General features: G+C 46.8%; 1 protein-coding gene across 1 annotated transcript; it reads left to right on the plus strand.

Moving 5' to 3' along the window:
- Window positions 1–458: 458 nt before the first annotated feature.
- LOC147662942 (sperm acrosome membrane-associated protein 4-like) lies at window positions 459–24,304 on the plus strand. Its single transcript, XM_086950779.1, has 3 exons — window positions 459–611; window positions 5,236–5,337; window positions 23,567–24,304. Exons 1-3 carry the CDS (start codon window positions 560–562, stop codon window positions 23,761–23,763), a joined length of 351 nt encoding a protein of 116 aa, XP_086806905.1. The 5' UTR covers window positions 459–559; the 3' UTR covers window positions 23,764–24,304.

Raw genomic sequence — 24,304 nt, forward strand, 5'->3', positions numbered from 1 at the left:
TAGGCTGAAGCCTCGTCCCACGGCTGTATCATACCCCTGACTGTAGCGCGATAAAAAAAAAATGAAATACTTCCCTTCAATACAGAAGGGAAGCGGTGATAACAAATACATGGTAAACATTCAAAAATAACTCAACGTTTAATACAAATATAAAACCATCAAGAGAGTTGCAGATCAGAGCGAGTGAACAAAGCGTGTACGAGAGAGTAAAACAAGAACAGAATTACATTAATAACGGTTTAATATGCAGAAACGTGGACATCAACCGATAACGAAAAAGAAACCGACAAACGAGCGCAGCCCACCAATTAGTGAAACTGCGGCATGAAATTAGCTGAGGAACAAACGTAGAGCATAGATAGGGAGCCGTGAATTGGTAAACGTCACACACCGTCACGGAATCAATCACAGGCATTAAGTGGGGAGGGGTCAAAGGCATAGAGGACGGACCCACCTGAGGGTCGGTTTATAAGCAGGTTCTGCCCCACCCTGTTTTGTTGTTACCCGCCAGTTTTCTGAGCTTCGCTTGTATTTGGTTCTCGTTCCAGCCCCTGGAAGCATGAAGGCCTTCATCAGCGCCGCGTTCCTCCTGCTCTGCAGCCTGGCCCTGGGTAAGGACGAGAGTTAATAAAGCGCCTCTGTAGAGTTAGCCCTTGTTGTAGGCGGTGTATGCGTAAAGAAAGACGCGCACTCGACCACAAAGTAGGTATATGTCGTTTGATGCGAACTTAAACCAGAATTCCGCACAACTTGGAACCGCCTGCCTTACCCCCAGATAAGGCATAGTGGCTCCTGCTGACCACCGGGGGGTCGCATTAACTGCGTTTAGTTGCATATCCGACTTAAAGCAATGAGGTGCCCTTTGCTGCCAGGGGTCTCTACTCCTAGGCAGGGGGGGGGGGGGACTTTTAAATGTTTTGATTGAATCCCAGCCATTGACGCTGTTCTTCAGAAGCGTCCACTCCCCTCCCGTGTTATAAAGCGGACTTCTGCGCTGTCCTGTTGGTTTGAATCCATCAAGCTGTAAAACTTGACATCAGTGCCGTGCGACCGGTGCCACCGCACCGGGAGCAGACTTCGTGTGCGGGTGCCTTTTTGCTAGTTTACATTGTTATTTAAAGTCCCCGCTTCCGCGTTCCTGGCCGCTCCGGCAATTTTTAACCAGTTATAAAAATGTCAAGTTCCGGTGACTAATTTTCTTCCTGGAGAGAGGTCGTAGTTTTGTCTGGTGGAAGTTTTGATTCTTAATAAGGCAGTGCGGAGGGTTAATGTGCCTGCTGCAAAAAATAAATATACCCATAGGTCAGTGGGTTCCTGCGTTTGTCAGACTACTTTTTTTGTTACTTGCAGTTAAATTAAACTTCTATTGACAAACAATGTTCTTTTAACTGTTATCTAAGAACTGAAATGCAGTCTTCAAGTTTGGATTAAAGCGTATATGATTCGCCCCCCCCCCCCCCCAGACTTTCATTATTCTGATATTTTACAAAGGGTTAATTTGGGTAGAAATCCTTTCTGATTATAAAAAAAAAAAACATTGTTAGGTTTCAAATTCTTAGTTTGTGCTTCTCCAGGCCAAGCCCCCTAAACGATACTGCCTACCAGTATGGATGACCTATAAATCCTACCCCTTGTAGTCCTCGGTCTTATGTAATGTGTGATTTTCTTGTATATGATTCTGTCATGTGTGCGCAATTTAAGGTGCTTGGACGTCCTTCACTTTGTGTGTCTGTGGCTCTGTATTTGTGTGTATGGCTCTCTGTGGGTGTAAATGCAATAGGTCATGCATTTGCGAGCAATTAAGCTGTTTGCAATGTAAATGACAATGCCATTTATTTAACGATTAAGCTATTGGCAATGTAAATGACAATGCCATTTATTTATGATTTAAAAGTCATGAGCAATGCCAATGGCTCTACCTTTTAATAATGCCGAGACCATTGTATTGTAAAAGCTTGTTTTGCTTTTCAATCTGGTCACTCTGGGGGAGGGCTGGGTGCCTGCAGCCCGAGGCCACGCGTCTGGTACTGCCCTACGCCCTAATGGTTTCAAGCGTGGTTGTATTTTTATATATTTTTTCATCTGCCTTTACAGCCACAACTTTTTATGTAAACCTATTTAAAATAGAGTATCCGCCGTCTCAAATCAATAAATTAAAAACGGTCAGTGCGCCATGACGTGGGCTTGCTTCTTGGCATGAATTTTGAGTAGAAACATTCCAAATTTCCATCACATGTGAATAACCAAGCAGGCAGACGTCACTCTTTACAGAACTTGTAAATTAACTATTGCACCTGTATGGTACCCCTTGACCTTTATCTAAAAAAATGATGTCGCTTGTACCTTTCCACCTTTGTTTTCTCCGTTCAGGTGGAATTGTTGACCGGCAGCCATACCGGGGACACCGGTAAACACAAAGAGGTCACCTTTATTAGAGAGGAGACCCTTAGCCCCAGATGGGGGCATTAACTGATTCTTTCTTGGTCCTGATGGAAGTGCCACCCTACCATGGGGCTCTCAAGGCACCAAGCATGTAGACCACACCAAACTAGTGACCACTTCTGACTAGTAGCTATCCTGGTACCTGAAGACCATAGGATGGCACCCCTGTTTTTACTTAGTCCTGGTACGATTCCCTATAAGTGTTTTTAGGTTACTAGAGCCTATTTTTGGCACCAATCACTCACCAAACTCCTTTAATTCTGTCACTTGCGTTCATCTACGCTACATCTCCATATCAAAAGATCTGACCAAGAAGCCCATAGGCCCGTCGGGTATTGCGGCGCTGCCACGGTGTCTTAATGATGAAGCATGATACCCTAACAGGTTGAGTGAGGGTACCAAGATCTGAGATTCAGCTCCTCCTGCGACATGTACCTTAGCCATCTGATTCAAACTTTGTGTCCACTTGGCAGAGGAGGAACTTTGTCAACAAATGAAGAGCTAGGATGTAGGGCCTCGGTAAAATATCTCGCTCTTCTTCCCTCCATTGACTTAGATACCTATACTAGTACACATCATCCCGGATAGCTTCTTCCAATGTGTGGATTGGCTTGATGGCATGGGGGGGGGGGGGTGCCTATGGGAACGGGACATTGGCAAACTCTTGGACGGGTAGTGGAATGAGGTCCGAAAGAGGTGTCGCTTAAGACAGGGTTCCGCCCCATGCAGCTAAACATTCTGCATGGAGCCTATGACCCAGAATGCTGCTCACTGCAGTTGGTAGGGCTGATAGTCATAAGTGCCCCAGAGGCTGTGGGCACAAGGGTGTATCTATGCACACCCGGAGTACCACGTCTTGCAGACATATTGGGGGGTGGTGCGGACCATCAGACTGTCATAGGCCGGAGTCTGCTGCCAGAAGGGCACACCGCTTCTGTGGAGCACATTTTTCGTGGCAGATCCCTGGGGAAGGGAGTATGGGTGGGGGGAGGGGTACAGGGCTCCTCTCAGATGCTTGTTACAGATGTACCATCCTGTGCAATGGACTTTGCACTGCATGCCACAAACTGTACTGCAAAGTGTGTACACACACCTGGTAGTATCAGATCACTTTACATAAGCACCAGTTACATTACACAAGGACACATACTTTATTTTTTAATGCATTTGGAGATCAAGTGATTTGGCTCCCAGTCTGTATCGGTACCCACCGACCTTCAAGTTACCAGTGCCCTGATGAAGGTGACGGCCAGCACCGAAACGTGCGTCTGTACCGTGCAAGACAGAAACCATTGGGTAACAAACTCCTGACAGCATCATTTAGGTGCACTATTGCCCTATTTGTGTTTGTGTCTGTCTTATATATTTTTTTGGTCTTTTATATGATCTGTTTTATCTGACATTTGTGAGAATATGGAGTGTATGATTGGCGGGAGTGTGTGTGTTTGTCTGACTTTTTTTGTGTTTCTTTTACTGTTAAGAGCACTATTGTGTGGGTAGGGAGACTTAACCTGTTAACCTAATTATTCTTATGATTTCAGGCATATTTGTCTTGTATGTTTGATGTATATTTTTTTGTACATATTGCCTCCTTTTTGCTCCATGGCTTACTATTTCAAACTCAAACATTTATCAACATTTTTTCCAAATAAAAAAAAATTTTGTACTGTATTTTTGTATGTTTGTAATTTGGCTATGCATTTGGTTCTTGAACAAAGTGAATTGTTCATTTCTATCCATTAGAGACGTAATTCCGCTCTCCGTGTCCTGTGTCAGGTGACCCCTTCCTCCCTTGCCCATGAGGGTGGACTGTTCTTCGAGATTAACGGCCACATGCATCAAGGTGTTTAGGAGTCGCAAACGGTGCGATTCGGTAAAATCGGCCGTTTGCGATTCCTAAATATCTTTTTAGTATGCATAAAACATTTTTGGAAAAATCGCTAATTTTTGCGAATTCCAAAAATGCGATTGCTTTTAAGGAATCGCTAATTTGCGATTCCTTAAAAGCAATGCATGATTACATTTGAAATTGCGAATTTGCAATTAGGGGGTGCAAATTACCACGAGGGTGAACCTCGTGGTAATTTGTGAAAGTTTTAAAATGCACAAAATTGCATTTTAAACACTTTAATGTTACACATGTCCTTAGGACGTGTGTGTGTGTGTGTGTAACATGCACTTAAAATTCCATTTCAGGGGTGCAGGGGGGTCATTTGGACCCCCCCTGCACCCATGGAATGCATTAACATTTAGCGAATCGCTAATAGAAATTCGCAAAATGTAAATGCCTTCCCATTGATTCCTATGGGCCTTTTGGCCCATAGGAATCGATGGGAATTGCGAAATCGCAATTTAGAATTCGTATAATATTTGCGATTCGGTAAAAATTGTGATTTTTATCGAATCACAAAAATTATGCAAATTAATTGTTGCATCCCGTTTTGCGATTCCTTATTTGCGATTCCCTAATTTTTGCAAATAAGGAATCGCAAAACCTTACATTGATGCATGTGGGGGTAAGTGATTTTGCCCAGAATCGTATGTTGCGCTGACGCCAAGTCTCTAATTTAGAGCAGTTCCCAAGGCGGCAGCTCCAGGCCGTTATGCCACACTGCATTTGATCCCACAATCCTTTTGCAGGCTGTTTAGTTTACTCGCTGGTGTGTATGGGGAGAGAGTGACTTGGTCAAGTTTCCATAAAGCAGATTTCTTTTCAAAGTCTTAAACTTGTCTTGTCCGCCTGCAATGTTGTCCAGTGCTTTGTGGCTTCTAATCTTCCCTTTCCTCCTCCAGGTGAGGGGCTGGAGTGCAAGCAGTGCGACTATCCGTGTCTGCTTATCACCACTACCACCTGCGGCCTCCTCCAGACTTGCGACACCCGCACAGCCTCTAAAGGTAGGTGACGGAAGCCTAGCGCCCCTGGTGGCTGGAATTGATTTTGGTTTCCTTTATTATTTTATTTTTTTATATTCGATCAGTGGGTAGGAGTCTAGGTTTCTAACAGCTGAAAGTCACCGTATACGTAGAAATCCCCTGTTGGTTTATAGCGCACACCAGTGCTTAATTTGTAAAATAAGTGCCAGGGCTGTGACCAGGAGGACACTGCAGCTTGCACCACCCATCGCCTCTGTCATCACAGCCAAACTACGAACCATCTCTCCCGCATGTAAATGCGACAGTTCAGATTGTTCCAGGTCTCCAAAGCTAAAGGAATGGCTAGGGAGGTAGGTGTTTGTATCTTTTAATTTATATTGTTTTCTTAACCAACTATTATACTGCTCATCTCTAAATTACATGAGCAGAGCTACCTTGTGGCAGACTGCCCTAAGTGTTGTGTTGACAATTGTAGGAAGGGGGAGGCTCTAGTTGGCGCAGTGGCGACACTAGTGACAAGCAGGGACTCTCTCTTCCTCGTCAGGGCTGAGGGTTACCTTCCAGACAACCTCTGCTTACCCTCTAGGTAGTGTGGCTTAAGCAGTCGTAGGCTAATCTTTGGGGCACATAGGGTTAAACACTTGCAATATTACACCGTCACAACCAACCCACCACACAATGAGACCAAACTGTATTCTTTGAAAATATATCTCTTTATATAAAGTTCAAGCAGGCAAGTGAATGTGCTATCCTCCAACTGGGGCACCAGGTCAGGGGGGGACACCCTGCACCTGGCCCTTAAACCTAGGGTCTAGACCCTCTAGTTGAACCGGGGTCAGAGGCGAGGACTTCCTCCCTCTGCACCCCCTTCCAGAGTACGGCCCACTCCCAACTGGAGTGGTACCCCTAGAAGGGAAATGGGCCAGGACACTGATTACAGTGGTCCTGGCCTGCAGGTCAGACAACACCTGAACCTGGCTCTCCAACTCAGGGACCCAACCCTGCAGTTGAACACTTGCCTGGCGCACCAGGACTTCCCGGGGAGTACGCATGCCCCCCCTGAGGGTGGCACATGGCTCATGTGCCGTGCGACAGTCTGCCTGGCGCAGATCTCCCAACCCCTGTCCATCTGACAGGGCGGGAAGATCCCCCAGGACAGAAGTGGTGTCCCCATGGTCATTCACTGGGGACGCAGCCCTGCTGGCTGGCCCCTGACCCACTGGGGACTCCTTCCCCCCCCTCTCGCCCCTCCTTCTGGACTTCTGCACCCTCCCAACTGGAGTGGTGCTGCCAGACACCAGAACTACTGGAGCTCTGTTTACAGAGTCTCCACGTTTTCTAGACACTGGGGAATCCCCCTCAGCGGGTGACTCATTCGGACAGCCTACGCTCCCCACCTGGTGTTCCCTTAAAGAACCATCCAGGCTCTGAGACTGAGGTTGGGCACTACCGGGACAAAACCCATTCTCACTCCTTCCCCTCAAGGACAGGACGTGAGGCCCTACACCCCTCTCACTACTACAGGACCTAGCTGGGCTACTCTGCGCCACTTCCACCACTCTGGGCTGGAAGATACCTGAGCCACTCCCCACAGGATCACACCCCAATGCCTCTCCAGACCCTCTGGAATCCACCACAAGGTCTGCCTTCAATGTGAGCTCCCTGGGGTCAGAGAACTCACTCTCAAACAGGTGTTGGCATAGCTCTGGAAAACTGGGACTTAAAGTATGCTCTCCCACAATTGGATTACACAGCCCCCTAGCAGGGTTAATCAAACCATCCTTCACCTCACCATCCAGCGCCTCACACACATGCTCCACACCATCCTTCTGAGACTGGCCAGACAGTAGCAGACTGTCTGTCACACAACCCACACTCTTCTGGGCGGTCCTTACACTCACCAGGACCTCAACCATGGGGGAATCCCTCCCACCACTAGGACCATGAACTCCTACGCCAGCTACCCTATTCCCTTCAGGGACGCTGCGCACTACTGGAGCTACCTCATGCCCTTGAACCTCCTGATGTAAGTTAACCCCTTCCAAGTCAGGTGCCTTATCTCTAGGTGCGCGCACTATGCTGTCAGCACTAGATACCTTAATGCTGCTGCCACCATCTGAGCTGGACTCCACCTCCAACTCAGCAAAGCTCAATCTCTGAGCTACACATATTTCTTGTTGCTGGGCTGAAGCCCTCCTGGCCTCAAGCCCCTCGAGCTCCAAGTCAAGTTTCCTTATTCTTAAGTCATGCGCAAGCTCCATTTTCATTTCTTCCAGGGCTAACTTCCTAGATTCTAGCTCCAGTTGGCAATTCAGCTCCGCCAACTTCATTTCATGTTCTCGGGTGGCCTGTCTGTCCGCCAGCTCCTCTGGTGACAGACCTCGGCCAGGAACACTGCTACCCAATGGGGAGGTTGCACCCCTCCACTCTGGAGTCAGGGGTCCCTCCAGCTGCTGTTCTGCATCCTCAAATTCAAAATCCTTTCCAGGGGCATTCCTTGCCTTGACCCAGGCCCTCAGCGCCTTTTGGAACTGCTCCCTTCTGGAGAGTCCGGTCATGGAAATGTTCAAATTTTTGCAGAAGCTCTTGAGCTGTTTCCCGGTATAGTTTTCTAGTTTCTCCCAATCACAGTCAATAAAAGAAATGGATGGTGCCTTTTCCATTTTCACTGACGCAGGCATGACTTCAAAAACACATGGAGATCTTCTCTTGGCAAAATTACAATAAAACCTGTGGCTAAGTAACTGGACTGTAATCACTGTGCGATGGTCAGAAGCTTAGGTATAAATATTGCAAATGTAGATTCGAAAAATCCTCACCGCTGCGTCCAATGTAGGAAGGGGGAGGCTCTAGTTGGCGCAGTGGCGACACTAGCGACAAGCAGGGACTCTCTCTTCCTCGTCAGGGCTGAGGGTTACCTTCCAGACAACCTCTGCTTACCCTCTAGGTAGTGTGGCTTAAGCAGTCGTAGGCTAATCTTTGGGGCACATAGGGTTAAACACTTGCAATATTACACCGTCACAACCAACCCACCACACAATGAGACCAAACTGTATTCTTTGAAAATATATCTCTTTATATAAAGTTCAAGCAGGCAAGTGAATACAGTTATCAGACTTCAAAATAGCGGTTCCAAGTTACTTGGTTTAGGTTGCCACAGTTCTTTCTAGCAATAAGTGTTCTTTAGGGCCTTCCGGCCGGTTCAACAAAGTTCTTGTGGAGCGGGCGGCTTCCAGGGGAGCTGTCCCACGTCGCGTTGCCTTCCCGGGGTCGCTGTTCGTTGCGGCTCTCAGCCGAGCAGGTCACGGGTCATCCGGGGCAGCGGTGCTCTGTGGTGGCAGGGTCCTTTCCTCGTCGTTCGCTCCGACCCTGTAGGCGGCGGCTGTGTGGTGATGGCAAGTGGCAGTACGGTCCTCAAGTGCAGGACGTACCCAGCCAAGTGCCGGTGCAGCTGTGCGCTCACAGCTGAGCTGTCGGGCAAGTTACTGACCCAGAGGACTCTCACAGGGCGACTGTCCGTCTTTGCAAGTGGATTGGCTGCTCGTGGCGCAGTCAACTCGAGAGCTCGGACCGGACGGGTCCTCCTTCGCTTTGCTCTCGGGCTCCCGGTGCAGTTGCGGTCACGGTGTTCGGGCTAGCGGCGGCTGGACCTCACTTTGCTTTCGCGGTTGCTTTGGGCCCCGGTCACGGTGGTCAGGTGGATGTCGTTGCCTTGGAGGAGATTCCTCCGTCGGTACTGCAGCGATACGCAGCACACACAGTTGCTTTCTTCAGGGTGTAGCGCCCACTGGTCTTGGGGCGCTGGTCAGGGGGCAAGTTCAGAGCAAGCCCTTGGAGATCGTTTCAGCAGAGTTTGGCACAAAGTCTTGTCAAGCAAAGGTCTTCTCGTAGTCTTTCCTTTTTCCTCTCCTTCGGCAGCAAGGCACCGGACACAGGCAAGAGACCGTACCCTTCCTTGTCCTTCACGGTCCTTCTCGTCGGGCAGAGTTCCTTCTGTAGCCCAAACTGGATCTAACTTTCAAGGAGCAGGGCTCCTTCTTTTATACGGTATTTCTTTTGTTCTTGCAGGCCAGGGGGGCCTTTGCATAGCCACTTTCAGTCCTTGAGTACTCTGGTGGGTGTACTCCGGCTTCTGCTTTCAGTGTGAGGGGCAGGCGCATCAGACGCCCCACAGGAGGTGGAGCCACCATTGTGTGGACAGGGGCAGCCAGAGTACCTTGTTGATGGGGGCTTTGCCCTTCCTGGGCCAGGTGTTGGCTGAGTCATCAGTCGCTCCCCAGGAGAGTGGAGCCAGCATTGTGGTGGCAGAGCACAGCAAGATTCAGAGTCAAGAGCCACTCCTACCTCACACTAAGGTGTAATCTGCGCATTCACCACCTGTCATCCACCAGCCCTGTCACTCACACATCCCAGACAGTCAGATACACATACCAGCAGAGGCGGGCTGAAATGGTTAAGCAAGCAAAGGCTAACTTTCTAAAAGTAGCATTTGCAAACACAGGATATTAAAATAAACTTTACTAAAAGAAATATTTTATTATTCTGAGTTGAGGCATACTTAACACGACTCTCTACCGTGCTCCCTGAGCCTGCTGGGATTATAGGGTGTAATAATTCCAGCAGCTCAGTCTGGCCTAACGGGAGCAGGTAGCCTTCAATAGTGAAATACGATTTTGGTTGTAAGTCACTACTAGGACATGCCACACACATCAGGGCTTGTCCTACCTTACACCTACAACGCACCCTGCCCGTAGGCCTACCATAGGGGTGACTAATATGTAGTCCAGGGAAGGTTTGGGCTGGCAAGTGGGTGCACTTGCCCAGCTAGCGTGACAGTACGAGACCGCACGCGGGTTCTGCGGTCGCAGTTCCCAGACACATCTTTACGGCTGCTTCGGTGGGTGGCGCAACCAGCGCTGCAGGCCCACCAGCAGTATCTGCATCTACAAGCCCCGGCACTCCTAGTGCACTTTACTAGGGACTAACAGTAAATCCAATGAACCAATCAGGGATACCAATCACATGTACAATTTACAGTAGGGAGAGCATATGCACTTTAGCACTGGTCAGCAGTGGTAAAGTGCCCAGAGTCATTAAACCAAACAAAATAGGTCAGAGTATTGGAGGAAGGCAAAGTTTAGGGATGACCCTGCCAAGAGGCCCAGGTCCAACAACAATTATGTGCCAGTGCCGAGCACAGGAAACAAATTAAGTGCTGGTGCTCAGCACCGGAAAGCTCAGGCTCAAATTAAGCACTGGCGCACATGTGCCTGCAATCTGGTCTCCCGGAGCACGTGCTCCCTAAATCGTGCAAATCTATTGCAAATCCTGGTTAAATGCCCTACGCTGGGGGAGGTTACATCTGAAGATTTAAGACACAAAAAGGCTTTGTAACGAGTTTAGAAGGAAATTAAGTAACTAAGGTGTTTTTTTCTTTTCTGAATTTGTGAAACAGTCGGTGGTAAAGGCAGAGAGAGACATGGAAAAGGAGGGTATAAGATTTGTGCAGGTCAATGAAATATTCCTTATGCTAACTTTAGTGGCGTAGCTAGTGCTGTACGAGAAATATTTGGTACAATTCCTTGGATCAATAGGACTATTCTGTGCTAACGGACCGACCAATTTGGATTGCCTGGCAAAGAAGACATTCCGTGCAGGGAATCAGAACTGTCCAATTGATTATGATTTCATTGATGCATAGCACTTTAAGGATGTGGAACAATTTGAGGTATTGCAGAGTGAGGGCAGTGATCATTGGCCTATAGAATTGCTAATTAAGATGAAACGGGAGCCAGAAAGAGTGATCCCATTGCAGATTGAATACCCTAGACGCATAACCACCCGTATAACTGAGTAAAGCCTACAATTGGTTAATAATCTGTTTATTGATTATACTACTGTCGGTAACACACCACAACAAGCATTTGCAATGCAATAGGTCTCGCATTAGGAAAGTTTGAGCTATTACTCTTGTAAATGACAATTATTTTATTTATGTGTTGGTTTTGAAAATAGCTAAATTGATAGCTTTGTCATTTGCAATGCCAATAGTTATAACTTTCGCAAATGTGACACCTATAGCATTTGCAATGCAACATGTTTTGTATTTACGTGACTTGGATGTATTGATATTACAAATAACAATGGCTTAATTTTTTTAAATAATACTTAAATAAAAGTGATTGTTATTTACAATGGCAATAGCTTAAACTTTTGTAAATAACTTTTGTGGTGATTATGTTCAGTGTATTTTATTGTGACAAATCCAAGAACAGAAGTGAAATAACATTTTGTTGTGACATTTGTAATAAAGCTAGAAACATTGAGAGAAAATATTGGAACCAGTGATGCTGTGGTTGCGCTGGGTGGTGATGCTGGGTGGTGGTGCTGAGGGCATAAGGGCAGAAAAACATGGGGAAAACGAGTCTAAGAGGGCAGAAAGGCACAAAACAAGATCATTGGATGCCAGTCTAAACTAGTAAGCATAATGTTTAATATATGCAGTTAGCTTGGTCACATTTTATAGAGAACCAAGCATTCAAGCTGCACTGAACTATGGAGCAGTATGGATAACATTTCTCAAATTCAATGGGCTTAAAAGTTGCAGGATGCGGTGGTTGGCTAGGTAATGTAGGTTTGAAATATGCCAAAGGACCAGTCATGCCCGATCTGCTAGTGAAACGGATGCTAGAGGGTATTGTGGATTCACTGTAGCTATCTGTGCGCAGTCCCACTGGAGTGGAGATGGCATCAACCGAGAGAAAGAATGGGTATGGAGGGTCTCCCGTCAGATGTCGACCAGGATCTTGCTCCAGAAAGGCAAGAGGTGGAATTAATATATGGAATCGGAGAGCAAGGACGGACCTAATTGATTGTATAAGCGCTTTAATTACCTAGGTTAGAGAAATGTGTTAGAGCGCTGGATTCAAAGTAATCGCAGTGTCTGTTTGTGGGAGAGGTGGACCTGCCTAATGTTCCCGCGTCAGTGAATAGTGCGGTGAAGAGGCTGCATGGGTGAGAAACACAACGGACTTAAACATTAGTTATGACAAAAACGGGAGGCTTTAAAAAGGCAGAAATGACTGATGCAAAAAAGCGGATGGACATTTTGTGAACCAAAAGGATGGAGAGGGTTTAGAAATTACCTTATTCAGGAGATACTGTGGTCTGTCAGGATTAAAATGTGCCAGGCTCCGGTGGAGTGATGAGAAAATTAACCTCATTCACTGACATCCATGGGTACTGCGACGGAATAACTACAAAGATGGAGAGCGAAATGGAAGGGGTTGGTAAAAGTGAGTCGGGAGACTTCAAGGGGGGAGTTTGAATGGGTATTGTCACGCAGCTGGCGATGGACAGTTCGAATAATGTACTTACTGGGAGGAACTGTGAGTGGTACTCTGGAACAGCAGATGGGTGAGTCAATAGTTTCAACAAGGAAGTGATTTATTAACAGGTGATGCAAGGCTACAGCAAACTCTTACTTTAAAAATATAAGGCAAGCATGAACAGCGCGTTAATGCATGGCGGGGTACAGTTTTTAAATATGCTAGTAGCTCTCAATGGATGAGCTAAGGCAATACCGGGCAAGGGATAACGAGACACGGCCTGGCGACCGTGAAAAGTGTACAGCAGGGGGCGGGGGAGCGGATCCCTTTGAAGTGAAGCTTCACTTCAAAGGCAGGAGGCAGGCAGAAGGCTCAGGCAAGCTCGAGCACATGCACTTCTGGAAATCTGCTTTTTTGAGAGCTTAGTTTAACTCTTAGTTTAGCCCCTATTGTCTCGCCTATTAATCCCTGTGGGATATAATAGGCGAGCCCTAAAAAGGAAAAATTAACATGGTACGAGAGGACTATCGAGCAAGTGGTAAATTGCCTAAAAACAAAAGTTAAAAAAGGGCCTGCCCATAACGGAAGCTTAAAGAGCTGGTTTAATGAGTGTAGAAACTTAAAACTTAGGGTACAGAAATGGGAAAGACGATTAAGGAAGAAATCTGTTAAGGAGACAATGAAGAGCCTTCAAGTGGCAAGATTGGAATATAAAAATAAAAGGAGAGAAAAGAAACTAATATAAATCCAAAAATTTGCAAACAATGTTAGAAGTGATAAACGCAAATAATATAAGGTCTTTCTGGCAATTGGTAAAAGAGGGCAAGATACAAGGGGAAATGCATTGTTTTGTGGGTGAAGATTGGGTTACTTATTTGAGCAACTTATATAGGGGTAAAGATTTGAATAATACCCTGAAAGTAAAGCCTGAGGAGCTAGAACAATTAAAACTGCATTTTTCTTTTCAAAATATAAAAAAGTAATCTTTAAAGCTGTAGGACCAGACTACCTTCCTGCTATTTTCCTGAAAAATAATAGATTGGTGGGCCAGCTTCTTAAAAACAACCTTCCAACAAATTCTTGCAGTGGGGTCGTTCCCTGAAAGTTGGAAGGGGGCAATTATGAGACCAATCTATAAAAAGGATGCTATGTTGCCCCAGTAAAAAGGATGTTATGTTGCCCCAGAACTATCGCCTCATAAGCTTACTGGATGTGAGGGAGAGGGTCTTCACCAAAATATTACTAGGGGTAGTGAACCTGGGCAGGACAGCATGCCCTGATACCCATTGAACAAGGGGGTTTGAAGAAGAGCATGTTGATCACTGCCTTAGTTTATGGGCATTCGCAAGAAACGCAATACAAGTGCGTGGCAGCTTGCTTTGCTGATTCCCGAGCCGCATTTGATTTGGTAGATCGTTATATATTGTGGAGTATGTTGGCAAAGCTCAGAATCAAGAAGGCAGTTCTCACATCCAGGATATGCATTCTAAGACTTGGGCTAGAGTAATCCTGGATGACCTTGGGACACTATCTAAGAAGATTCAGATAATGAGCGGCCTGAGGCAGGGCTGCGTTTTAGCCCCTTTGTGGTCTTCTCTGTTTTTATCTGACCTGCCAACTACATTGAGCACAGCAGGGGGACTAAGCCCTAAAAATGGGGGGGGGGAAACCCATATTTCTGGTCTGCTATACGCTGATGATTTAGTAATAACAGACATGACAGACAGGCTTACAAAAGAGACTGGATACCTTTTTAGAATATTGTAATAATAAAAGCCTCTTGGTTAATCTAGAAAAGACCAAAATAATGGTACTTGGAAAGAGAATTCCTTCTACTGGAGATGTTAGAATCTGAATAGTGGAGAAATATAAATATTTGGGCATGTGGGTTGATAGTAGATAAAACTGGAAAGACCACATACAGACCTTAAAAACGCGAGGTCGCTTTCCCGAGTCTGGGGCCTTAAACAATTCAAACAGAAGTATGGAGGCCCATCATTGCGACCAATACTTTCAGCTTTTAATGCATCGGTCCAACCTCAATTTTTATATGGCGTCTAGGTTTTATTCAAGGGGGGGTAAATCAGATTGGAACCAAGAGGAAGGTAAATGTGTGAAGCAGCTTCTCTCCCTCCCATCATCAACTATGCTGCAGGCTGTGCGAGTAGAATGTCATCTCACAGCCTGGAATTATCGGGGAATACAAGCAACATTTAATTTTTGGAAAAGATTGAATGGAGAAGGCCCCTCCCCCCCCCCCCCCCCCCCCCCCCCCCCCCCCCCCCCAAAATAGCCTATTTGTGTAAGAAAGACATTGAGACCAGCGATCTTAAATGGGCGGCTCAAGCAAGGAATTAACTAGACCAGTTGTGCTAAACTTACCTTAGAGCAAGAACATTAGAAATCATCGCAGCAGATCCCTAAGCGGGATTTACGGGCCATTATTAACACGAAGGCACATGAAGATTTAGATTATTTGAAGAGCAAATCTTCAGCCCGATTTTTGATAAAGGGGTGGGTTAATGACTACATTTTACCCTATATAGAAGCTATGCCTATCCCAAAGCCTGAACCCAAGTAACATTAATGGGAAGATAAAATCACTTATGTCGAACGACCAAGGCCTGTGCTCTTGCGGCCTACAAGTAAAATGTAGTAGTGAACACATTTTGCTGGATTGTTTGTATTTTTTTAGAAGAACGGAAAAACCTATCTTTATGGCATATAAAAGTTTCAGTAGAGAGCAAGCACTTGGCTTATTGACAAATGTGAGATTTTTAAATGTGGCATGTGCAATAGGAAGATTTTTAATTGCTATACAGGAGTCACTGAAGGAAATGGCATAGGTTGAAATGAATGTGTGGTAAATTCATTCTTTCCTACAATCTGGGGATTACGCAAGATTTTACAAATGTATAGCTAATGTATAAGCAACTCCTTGCCTTGGTGAAGAACTAAGATTTTTATGTGTCCTTTATTGTCTATTTTACCAGGTTTTTTTTACTGTGTAGTGTACTGTTTTAGGGTAAAACCTTTGGGATAAATGTTTTAATTGTAAAGTGCTATTTTTATGGTTAAATATGCCAAATAAAAATATTCAAATGGACAAAAGACAGGTTACTCAAAACAGCACTGCTGTGTATACTGTAATACAGCACACCATGTAATTGTGCTGGAATCAAAGCAGAGCTTGCTGCAAAGGTTGCATGTTTATTTCATGAAGGGGCAAATTCAGCCTTTTATCCTTATGAGGTCGCTAAAACTAGAACCACTTAGTTGATGATGAAACCTGTTATCAACTTGTATAAAACAAGAAATGTGTGCTTACATGTGCTGTATTGTAAAACATTTGTAATATCCTAGTTCAGAGGGTTATGTGTAGGTTTAGGAAACGTTCAAGATTTACCTAATGCACAAGTCCCTTTAAGAAACACCAGTAATATTTGCAATAATTCTGCAACAGGGAAGGACCAGCAGGGAGAGTAAATAGTTATGCTCGGTAACGCAGTGAATTTTGTCTCCGTTTTTCATCACTTATTTGCTTTTTTACACTTAATAATGAATAGGCAAAGACTTCACCTCAATCACTTTAACACCTTAAATCAGCAACTGAAGAGGACACGATGTTTAGCATTTTTAGTAATTTGTGATCCGTATGCGCGGGAAACTATTTTCTTTTTGTAAGAATCTGAAATTTGCGCAGATGATGGATTGTATGGTAAGTGAGGCACATCCATAATTCAGGCCATAGAATTGCAGAATTCCACTGGCCTTTCCAGCAGGATATGTCCTCGCCCTGCTGGTTTGTTAATTACCAAAGACAAATGGACCCTGATCAAAGCCGGAAGCATTGAAGAGATCAGGACGGAGCCCAAACAGGTTAAGAGAACCGGCCACGCAGAACAATGTAGCACTTCCCAGCCCAAGCCCCTGCCTCCTTCCCGCCAGCTCCTCCATAGAAGGCTATTTTTACACGCCTTCTGGCTCTGGGCTGAATGTATAAATGTGGTGATGGGGTTTGGTTCATATAGCCGTTTGACCAAGGACGTTGCTCTGAGTACCATTACCAAAACTGCAGGTGGATGTGGTAAAGGGCTCAACCCAAATGTGAAGACCAGTTCTTAAAGCGCTGGTAACCTTGTTATTGTGGTGACTAATGTGTGCTGCAGATACCAGATAACAATCTAACAAGCATTCCCAATGTAATAGGTCTCGCATTTGCGAGAGTTTGAGCTGTTGGCATTGTTAAAGACAATATGTTTTATTTATGTTTTAAAAACCAAAACCAATAAAAGGCATTGTCATTTAAACTTGGGTGAATGCGAGACATATTGCATTGCACATGATTGTTTACTTTGTTGCTTCTCTCCTTCTAACTGGTCCTCATTATCACCCATCCCACTCCTCTTGTTCCACTTCTATTCTTGTCTCTGCCATCCTTTCTTCTACCTCTATTCCTAAAGACACCACTAAGTGATGGAGTGCAGGGCTCACAAGTATCTAATGGAGGATTAGTCTGGAGACCGACCCTACAGGAAGAGATTGAAGTGAGTGACTGATGAGCAAAGACTTCAGCTTTGTTTGACAAACTTTTAAAGAAACTGGGTAGCAGCTAGTCCTGTTGAACCGGAAACCTATCTTCTCAAACTTGGAGGACCAAACACTCCTTCCAGAACATATTGCAGAATCGGAAGAGCGCTTAAGCCGCTGAAAGTGCGCTTTTTTCCGGCAGTTTAAGGGGACGCTGCCCCAGTGAAGTCAGTTTTCCCTTTTCTCCAGACGTTCCCTGTATTTCAACAAACTGACTAGTATCACCAGGGTCAGATTGGCAGGGCGGGCAATCGGCACGTGCCAGAGGGGCCTGTGTCGGGCCAGCTTGTGGGCTGATTTTTTTATTCTTTTTTTTTTTTTTTTTCTGGATCAAGAAACCCATACACCTGGGCTGATTTTTCCCTATGGCGCTCCAGCTGAGGGGTAGTCTGAACAAGCCACATATTAGGCCCCAGGATGTGGGAGCATACCGCTGACCTCTCAGGCAAGGTTTGCCCCTGGCATTCTGGTAAATGCAGTCTCTTGTAGCTCGCTCCGATATTTTAGAGTATTAGGCCCATGAATTGTTATTTGCAGAATGACAATCTGGCGTGCATCATGTAGTGCACCTCCTTCCATCCCGGGGCCCAGAAGGTGTCAGTGAGCCTTTGAGAGGTGTCTTGACCAGTGCAATTAACAAGTGGTTGGCACAAGGAGGAAGCTTTTGTCCCCCACAGCAGGTCACAACGACCAAGTAGACCAGCCTCCGGTGCCTTCTGCCAGTTTTCTTAGAATGAGGTTAGGAGTTCTAATACAAATACTTTCTGATACAATTAGAGAAACTAAAGCAACATTTTTAACTTTCCAATAAAAAACAAAACATCTGAATAGGCACGGGTAAGAAGAAATCACCTTTTTCGGCATGAATGGTGGAGAACTGAAATTGTGGGCCACTTGTTTTTTTGGGTGCCTGGGCCGATTTTTTTTTTTTTTTTTTTTTTTTCATCCCCATCCGACCCTATATCCCACGCCTAACCTCCTACAGCTCACATAATCCTTGTACCTCCTACTCGCTGTAATTCTTTATAAGTGACACATTCATACAGCTGAGAAATGAGGATTCCCTTTCCAAGGTCTCAAATCTTTATCAAAACCTATCTTTCCATGAGAAACCGTCCTGGACAAATTAGAAATCCTTTGCAGCCTCATTTTTCCTACCGGAAAAATCCAGTCTGCTCCTGGCACATGTATAAAAGGTAAAACATTTTTAGTATTTGTTGGGAATGGCCCTTTTTGCTGGTTTCTCCCCAAACTTTTGCTTCCTCTTATTTTTCGCTGACCTTTTGTGTTGCTTTTAGGACTCTGGGCACTTTACACTGAGCATATGCACTTGATTAGCAGTGGTAAATTGTGTTACGGATGGGTGTTTCCATGGCTGGATATTTGATGTACTTGTTAGTCCCTAGTAAAGTGCACAGTGTGCCAGAGCCTGTAACTCAAACACTACTAGTGGGCCTGCAGGACTGATTTTGCCACCCACATGAGTAGCCTTAAAAAGGTAACTCAGACGTGCCTTTGCAGAGTCTGCGCGCAGTTGACTTGGCCAGTGCACACACTTGCCAGTCCCTAACCTTCCGTACATGTCAGGCACCCCTATGGTAGGCCCCAGGTACCCCTGTGGGCAGGGGGGCAGTGTGCAGTGTATGTGAAAGGTAGGACATGCCCTGGTGTATGTGGCATGCCCCGATAATTAATTACAGCCAATTTCGTTTTTCACTATTGCAAGGCTACCTGTTCCCCATAGGACCAAATGGGAAGTTTGTTAACGTCTCATAAACCTAACTGGCCCTGGGAACTAGGTAGGAAAAAAATGTAATATGCCTGCACTCCGAATCTAAAGATGAATCTTTTAGTGAAGGTGATTTTTATGTTAGAAGGGGCGATCCCAGAGGTCGGGTTAAGTCTACCCAGCTCCTCCGTGACCCACCTCTCCCACCAATAATGCCGAGCCTTATGAGAGGTCTCCACCGGGGAAGACCTCGAGTAGCGAACCGTACACACGAGGACCACACCACACTTATGAACAGACTCAACACTGATGGTGTAGTTATGAACTTCTTTATCATCACGAAGAAAAAGTAATACCACACTTGTATACAACGATCGCGGGATCGCAGAGGGTCTCAAGTCTTTAGGGAAGGGGTAGCGGGACAGTCTTAGTTCGTATCCCAGTATGTAGCGTACCCTGCGCACAGCTCTCAATCCTCGAGCCGGGGGGGGGGATACGGAAGATGGTAGATGTACTGGTGAACTTACGTACTTGAGGATAGTCTCTCAGGGATGGTAGCTTCGAGAGTCCAGCCGGACTAGAATGTTCCTCGAGCCGCGACGAAGTCAGCAGGGCTCAGAGTTCCGTAGATGTCTTCAAGGTTCAAGCTCGAGCCGCGACTAGGTCAGAAGTAGGCCCGGGCGAAGCACTACACTACGCTCGCGGAGTTTGCGCAACTTCGCACTACGCGAGCTGCACGTAGCACAGTGCGAACACGCGTAGCGCTCATTTTTTTGCTTGTTCGCGGTCCTGAACATGTTCACGACCACGAGCAAGCAAGATAACATCCCGGCGAGATTCTCAACACGGGGAGGTAAGGTTTCTCATTGTGAGTGGTTGCGCATGCTCGCGACACCTCTCGATGAGAAACTACCAGTTAGCGTTGAGAAAGCTGCAGCTCGAGTAATCTACTCGAGCAGCAGAAAACTACAGCTCGCACTGTGCAAGATGTGTTTTCAATGATAACATGCTACTACGCAGCTCGCGTAGTGCTACGTGAAGTTCGCGTAGTGCGAAGTGCACTTCACGTAGCGCTACTTCGCGAACTACAACCACCCTTAGTCAGCAGGGCTCTGAGAATTTACGAGGTTCAGTTCAGCCGCGATCTGATCTGCAGGGCTTCCTTGTCCAAGATGCAACTGCCCGCTAGTTCCGGGGTGACCCTTGATATACTTCAGTGACCCTTTGATGTCCGGACCCTTGCAGGCGGGGGTCCGAGGCTGTGGGGGTGGTCCGTGGGTGAGGTCCAGCGGTTGGTTCTTTGAACCTTTTGAAGATGTGTCCGGGAATCCTTAGACGCCCAGCAGATCTGGAGCCAGCACTTGGGGAGGCCAGAGGTGACACCGAAACTGGCTCTCAGGGGGGGAACGAGAGGTGTGATCGAAACCAGTCTCACAGGGGAGGCCGGAGGTGCCAACGAAACTCTTTGCTTTCTCTCACTAGGGTAGCCCTCACCCTACCAACGGGGGCTGGCGCATCTGGAGATTATGCTGCGCTGGGGCTGGGGTCATGCGAGGCCCACGCCATCAGGGATCTCGGGAAGGGAAAATGGCTGCCGGTGGGCCTATGGGGCCTTGCGTGTTTGAGGCGTGCGGGCTGGAAGGGTGGCCGGGGACAGGCCGATTCGGGCAATGGGCGTTGGGTCGGACATGGGTAGGGCAGCTAGGGGTCCCTATGTACAGAGCGGGGCTAATGGGGAGCTGATTGCTGGGGGGGGGGGAACCACGCCACGAGGCCGGGTCCAACAGTTCTGTGTTTGAAAGTACTACTTTTAGAAAGTAGGTATTTTCTTGCTCCGTCATCCCGTGTGCCTCTGTTGGAATGTTGTTTACCTGTCTGGGTTTTGGATGACAGAAGGCTGGGGAAGCAGGAGGGGCTCCAGATAGTCTAGGTGGGTCAGGAAAGGGCTGAATCGAACTGGGCTGCGATGGGGGAAGGGGAGGAGATTTCCTTGTACCTCAAAGGGCCTGGTCTGCCTCTGACAATGTAGTCTCCACCCCTTGCCAGAAAATCACACCTAAGAAGGCAGAACTGGTTCTGGCTGGACACATACACAATCTGCCTAGAAGATTGAAGGATTTTTGGATAAAAATACTCGGAGCTGACCCCTGAACTTTAGAACTCATCTGGATCAAGAAGACTGCCAAGAAGAGCCGGAGAAGCTGTAAGGAGGAACAGTAGATTTGCTGAGTGCTTTGCTGGGCTGACTTGCAGTGGCTGCTTCTGTCTTGGGCAGTGAAAGGCCTGGACTGGACTTTCTGCAACCCAATTTGTGAGTCTCTCCAAGGGCTTGAGGTAGAGCTTGTCCCCTGTTCATGAAGTCTCAGGAACCGCAAAGACTTAAAGCTCTTCTGCCTGCATCACTGGTGATTGCTTTGTGTTGCCACAGAGGAAAAATAACCTGCCGCCGACTCCGTGTCCTGACTGCATCGTAGAGGGCACCGCCAAAACGTTGCACCACGACCCATGTCTCACTGCTGACTCCACCAAGCCACTGCTTGCAACGTGACCTGTGGACACTGCACTCCGCACCGCCTCGCTTCATGCCGCAGCCTGGGCACCACAGAGCAAGACCACTGGTCTCACCGAAGCCTGCTGCTGCCGCCACCGAGCCGTTGCTCACACCACGACTTATGGGCACCGCGCCTCGCTTCATGACTATGCCTTGGCCTCCTCAACGACGCTCCACGCCAAAATAGAGGACGCTGCTTGCACCGTGATTCGAGCCCACTGCTTGTGAAGTTACACGACACACTGCCCTCATCCCTCACCCCAGCCTTGGCCTACCGAGGCCGGCACCATCGACTCCCGTTTGTCAGCTGACAACAGCGCTTCAGCAACCACTTTGCCGCTGCTTGCACTGTGACTAACGCCTTCACTGCGACCCTGGTCTCACTGACTCCATCTGACGCTGCCACAGAGCCCCTGCTTGCAGTGCGACCTGAGTGCACCACACGCTGCACTTTACACCGCAGCATCCAACTCCTGCTGGCGCCAGCACTCCTGATTCCAACAGAAAGGAGCTCGACCTGCACCGCGAGTGACTTCAAGGGCCTCGGTGCATTGCATCTCTAACAGGTACCGTTTGCGGGTCTTCCCGACACCGTAGCTGGTCTCGACCAGCCTGAACTGTTTAGATTTGTTTGCTCCCAACGCTGTGATAGCCCGGACTGAGCTATTGACATCAAGGAACTATTTTTAAAGCTTCTTTTGATAACTGTAGATCTTTAAGTACTGTATTGTGGATTCTTATCGTTTCTGGTCTTGTATATAGCCAAAATTTCTATTTTTCTAAACATGTGGGGCCTTTGTTTTTTTTTTTAGTGCTTACACTGTATTACTGTTGGTTATGTGCAAATGCTTTACACACTGCCTCTAAGATAAGCCTGACTGCTCGTGCCAAGCTACCAAGGGGGTGAGCAGGGGTTATTTTAGGAGTAAAACATCATTATGCTGACTAGAATGGTGGTTTCTGTCTGACTTTGGAACATGCCCTAGCCTGCTAAAAATCCCATTTCTAACCATTTGATACAAACCTAAACTAAGAAATATTGGGAATGTTACCTTCTAATTCCTAAGGGCAAGCTCAGTGGTGTCAATATAACCATTACTTTGACTGACTGGCGCCCCCTCACCCCAAACCTTGGACCTGCTTTTGTCTCTTTGCAGCTGCAGCCAGTTTACCAACTGTATAGTTTTCAAGTGACTTGAGGGCGAACAAGACATTACTACTTACGGGTGCATTAATAAAATGCTATTATGATGGTAAACGCCATGCATGGGAGATGTTGGCACCCCCATAATGCAGTGGAAGATGCAGCCATCATTGGGGATGGGTGGGTTGTCCAGTGAGATGACAGTGGCAGTCACTGCTTGCTCGCCACTTGGGCATAGGTCATATATTTTTGATTAGATAGCCAGAGCAAGTGGAATTGAGGTTGGTGTGGCCATGGAGTTTTCCGCAAAATTAAGCATTTGCCACATAATTTGCTGGAGAGCAAACATATATTAGAATTGCCAAAGGATTAAAGATGCAGCAGTATGTATTGGCGCGCAGTGGAAGGCCCTAGGCCAAGGTTGCCTGGACAACTTTCTGTTGCTTATTGCTATATTTGAGTGTGTAACTGGTACGAATGGGGTGCTACTTGTGCCCAGACAGTGTAAACCATTACAAAAATAACAATCCAGTAATACTATCGCAATTTGCTGCGTTGCACTGCAACATTTGTCTTGCTGCAGAATTTACTCAATACTGCCGCATAATTAGGCCCACCCCAGCCACATAATTCCTGTCGCCCTTCAAATTGTTGTCCATGCCAGCTGCTGGCAGGCAAAAACAGCCCCCAGAATGACCATCTGATGGGGCTTTGGTCCAATCTATTGCGTGGGTAGGAAGGGTGTGCTGGTAAGTGCCACAAGAGGTCACCATGAGCTTTAAAGTGGTGGAAAGAAAGTGGGTGATGTAATGGGGCACACCAACTGCTTGCTTAACTTGCCCATCCCTATTTCACTTTGATCTGAACTCATCCAGTCTTATTGTAACTTTTTTTTTCCTTTTCTTCAGGTGTAATCAAGATAAAGGCCAAGGGGTGCCTGGATATCACCAAGTGTCTTTCTAACGAGACCAACACTATTCTGGGCGTAGATTACACAGTCACCCATTCTTGCTGTGTCGGTGACCTGTGCAACTCTGGCACTGCTGTCCAACTCTCCATGCTGGCTGGACTCTCTGCCCTCCTGCCTCTGCTGAAGCTCCTTTGAAGGATCCTGATGACTTCTTGGCACTTTGAGAAGAGACGAGGGCGGGGTTGGTCTGGGAGAGTAGCTACTCAGTCTGGTGCCTTGGATGTGCCTTTGGTGTGAAGTACACTTCTGTTCTCCTGTTTGTGGCCTGAAATGTTTCGACTGTTAACCGTTTCATATTTTTCATTATTTCTAGTTATTCAAATAAACCAAACATTCCTGACCCTTACACCGTGCTCTCAGAACCAGGACCTGCCGGATGAAGGCAGCAGAGGGCAAGGCTCCCACCCTGCTCTGCTCTCTCATTGAATCAGAGCAGGGTCAGCTGTCCTTTGAAGCAGCAATCTGTACCCATCACTGCTGTCCAGTGATCTCTGCTCCTCTTCCTTCCCTGTTTGGTGCCCCAGCCCCACCTTCACTTGCTTGACTGCAGTGCCTTGCTTTGAGTTGCACTTGTACTAATGTTGATGTTTGCAGCACATGTGGTGCTTAACATGCAGTCTGAAACAACTGCCTGCTTTCTCCAAATTTTTTTTCCAATAAAGATTTTATCAATGTA

The sequence above is a fragment of the Lissotriton vulgaris genome, unplaced genomic scaffold, assembly GCF_964263255.1.
Source record: "Lissotriton vulgaris unplaced genomic scaffold, aLisVul1.2 SCAFFOLD_1989, whole genome shotgun sequence".
NCBI lineage: Eukaryota > Metazoa > Chordata > Amphibia > Caudata > Salamandridae > Lissotriton > Lissotriton vulgaris.

Coding starts and splice junctions, on each gene's coding strand:
- LOC147662942 (XM_086950779.1), top strand. CDS start 560: ATGAAGGCCTTCATCAGCGCCGCGTTCCTCCTGCTCTGCAGCCTGGCC. Junction 612..5,235: donor GCTCTGCAGCCTGGCCCTGG/GTAAGGACGAGA, acceptor TTCCTCCTCCAG/GTGAGGGGCTGGAGTGCAAG. Junction 5,338..23,566: donor CACCCGCACAGCCTCTAAAG/GTAGGTGACGGA, acceptor CCTTTTCTTCAG/GTGTAATCAAGATAAAGGCC.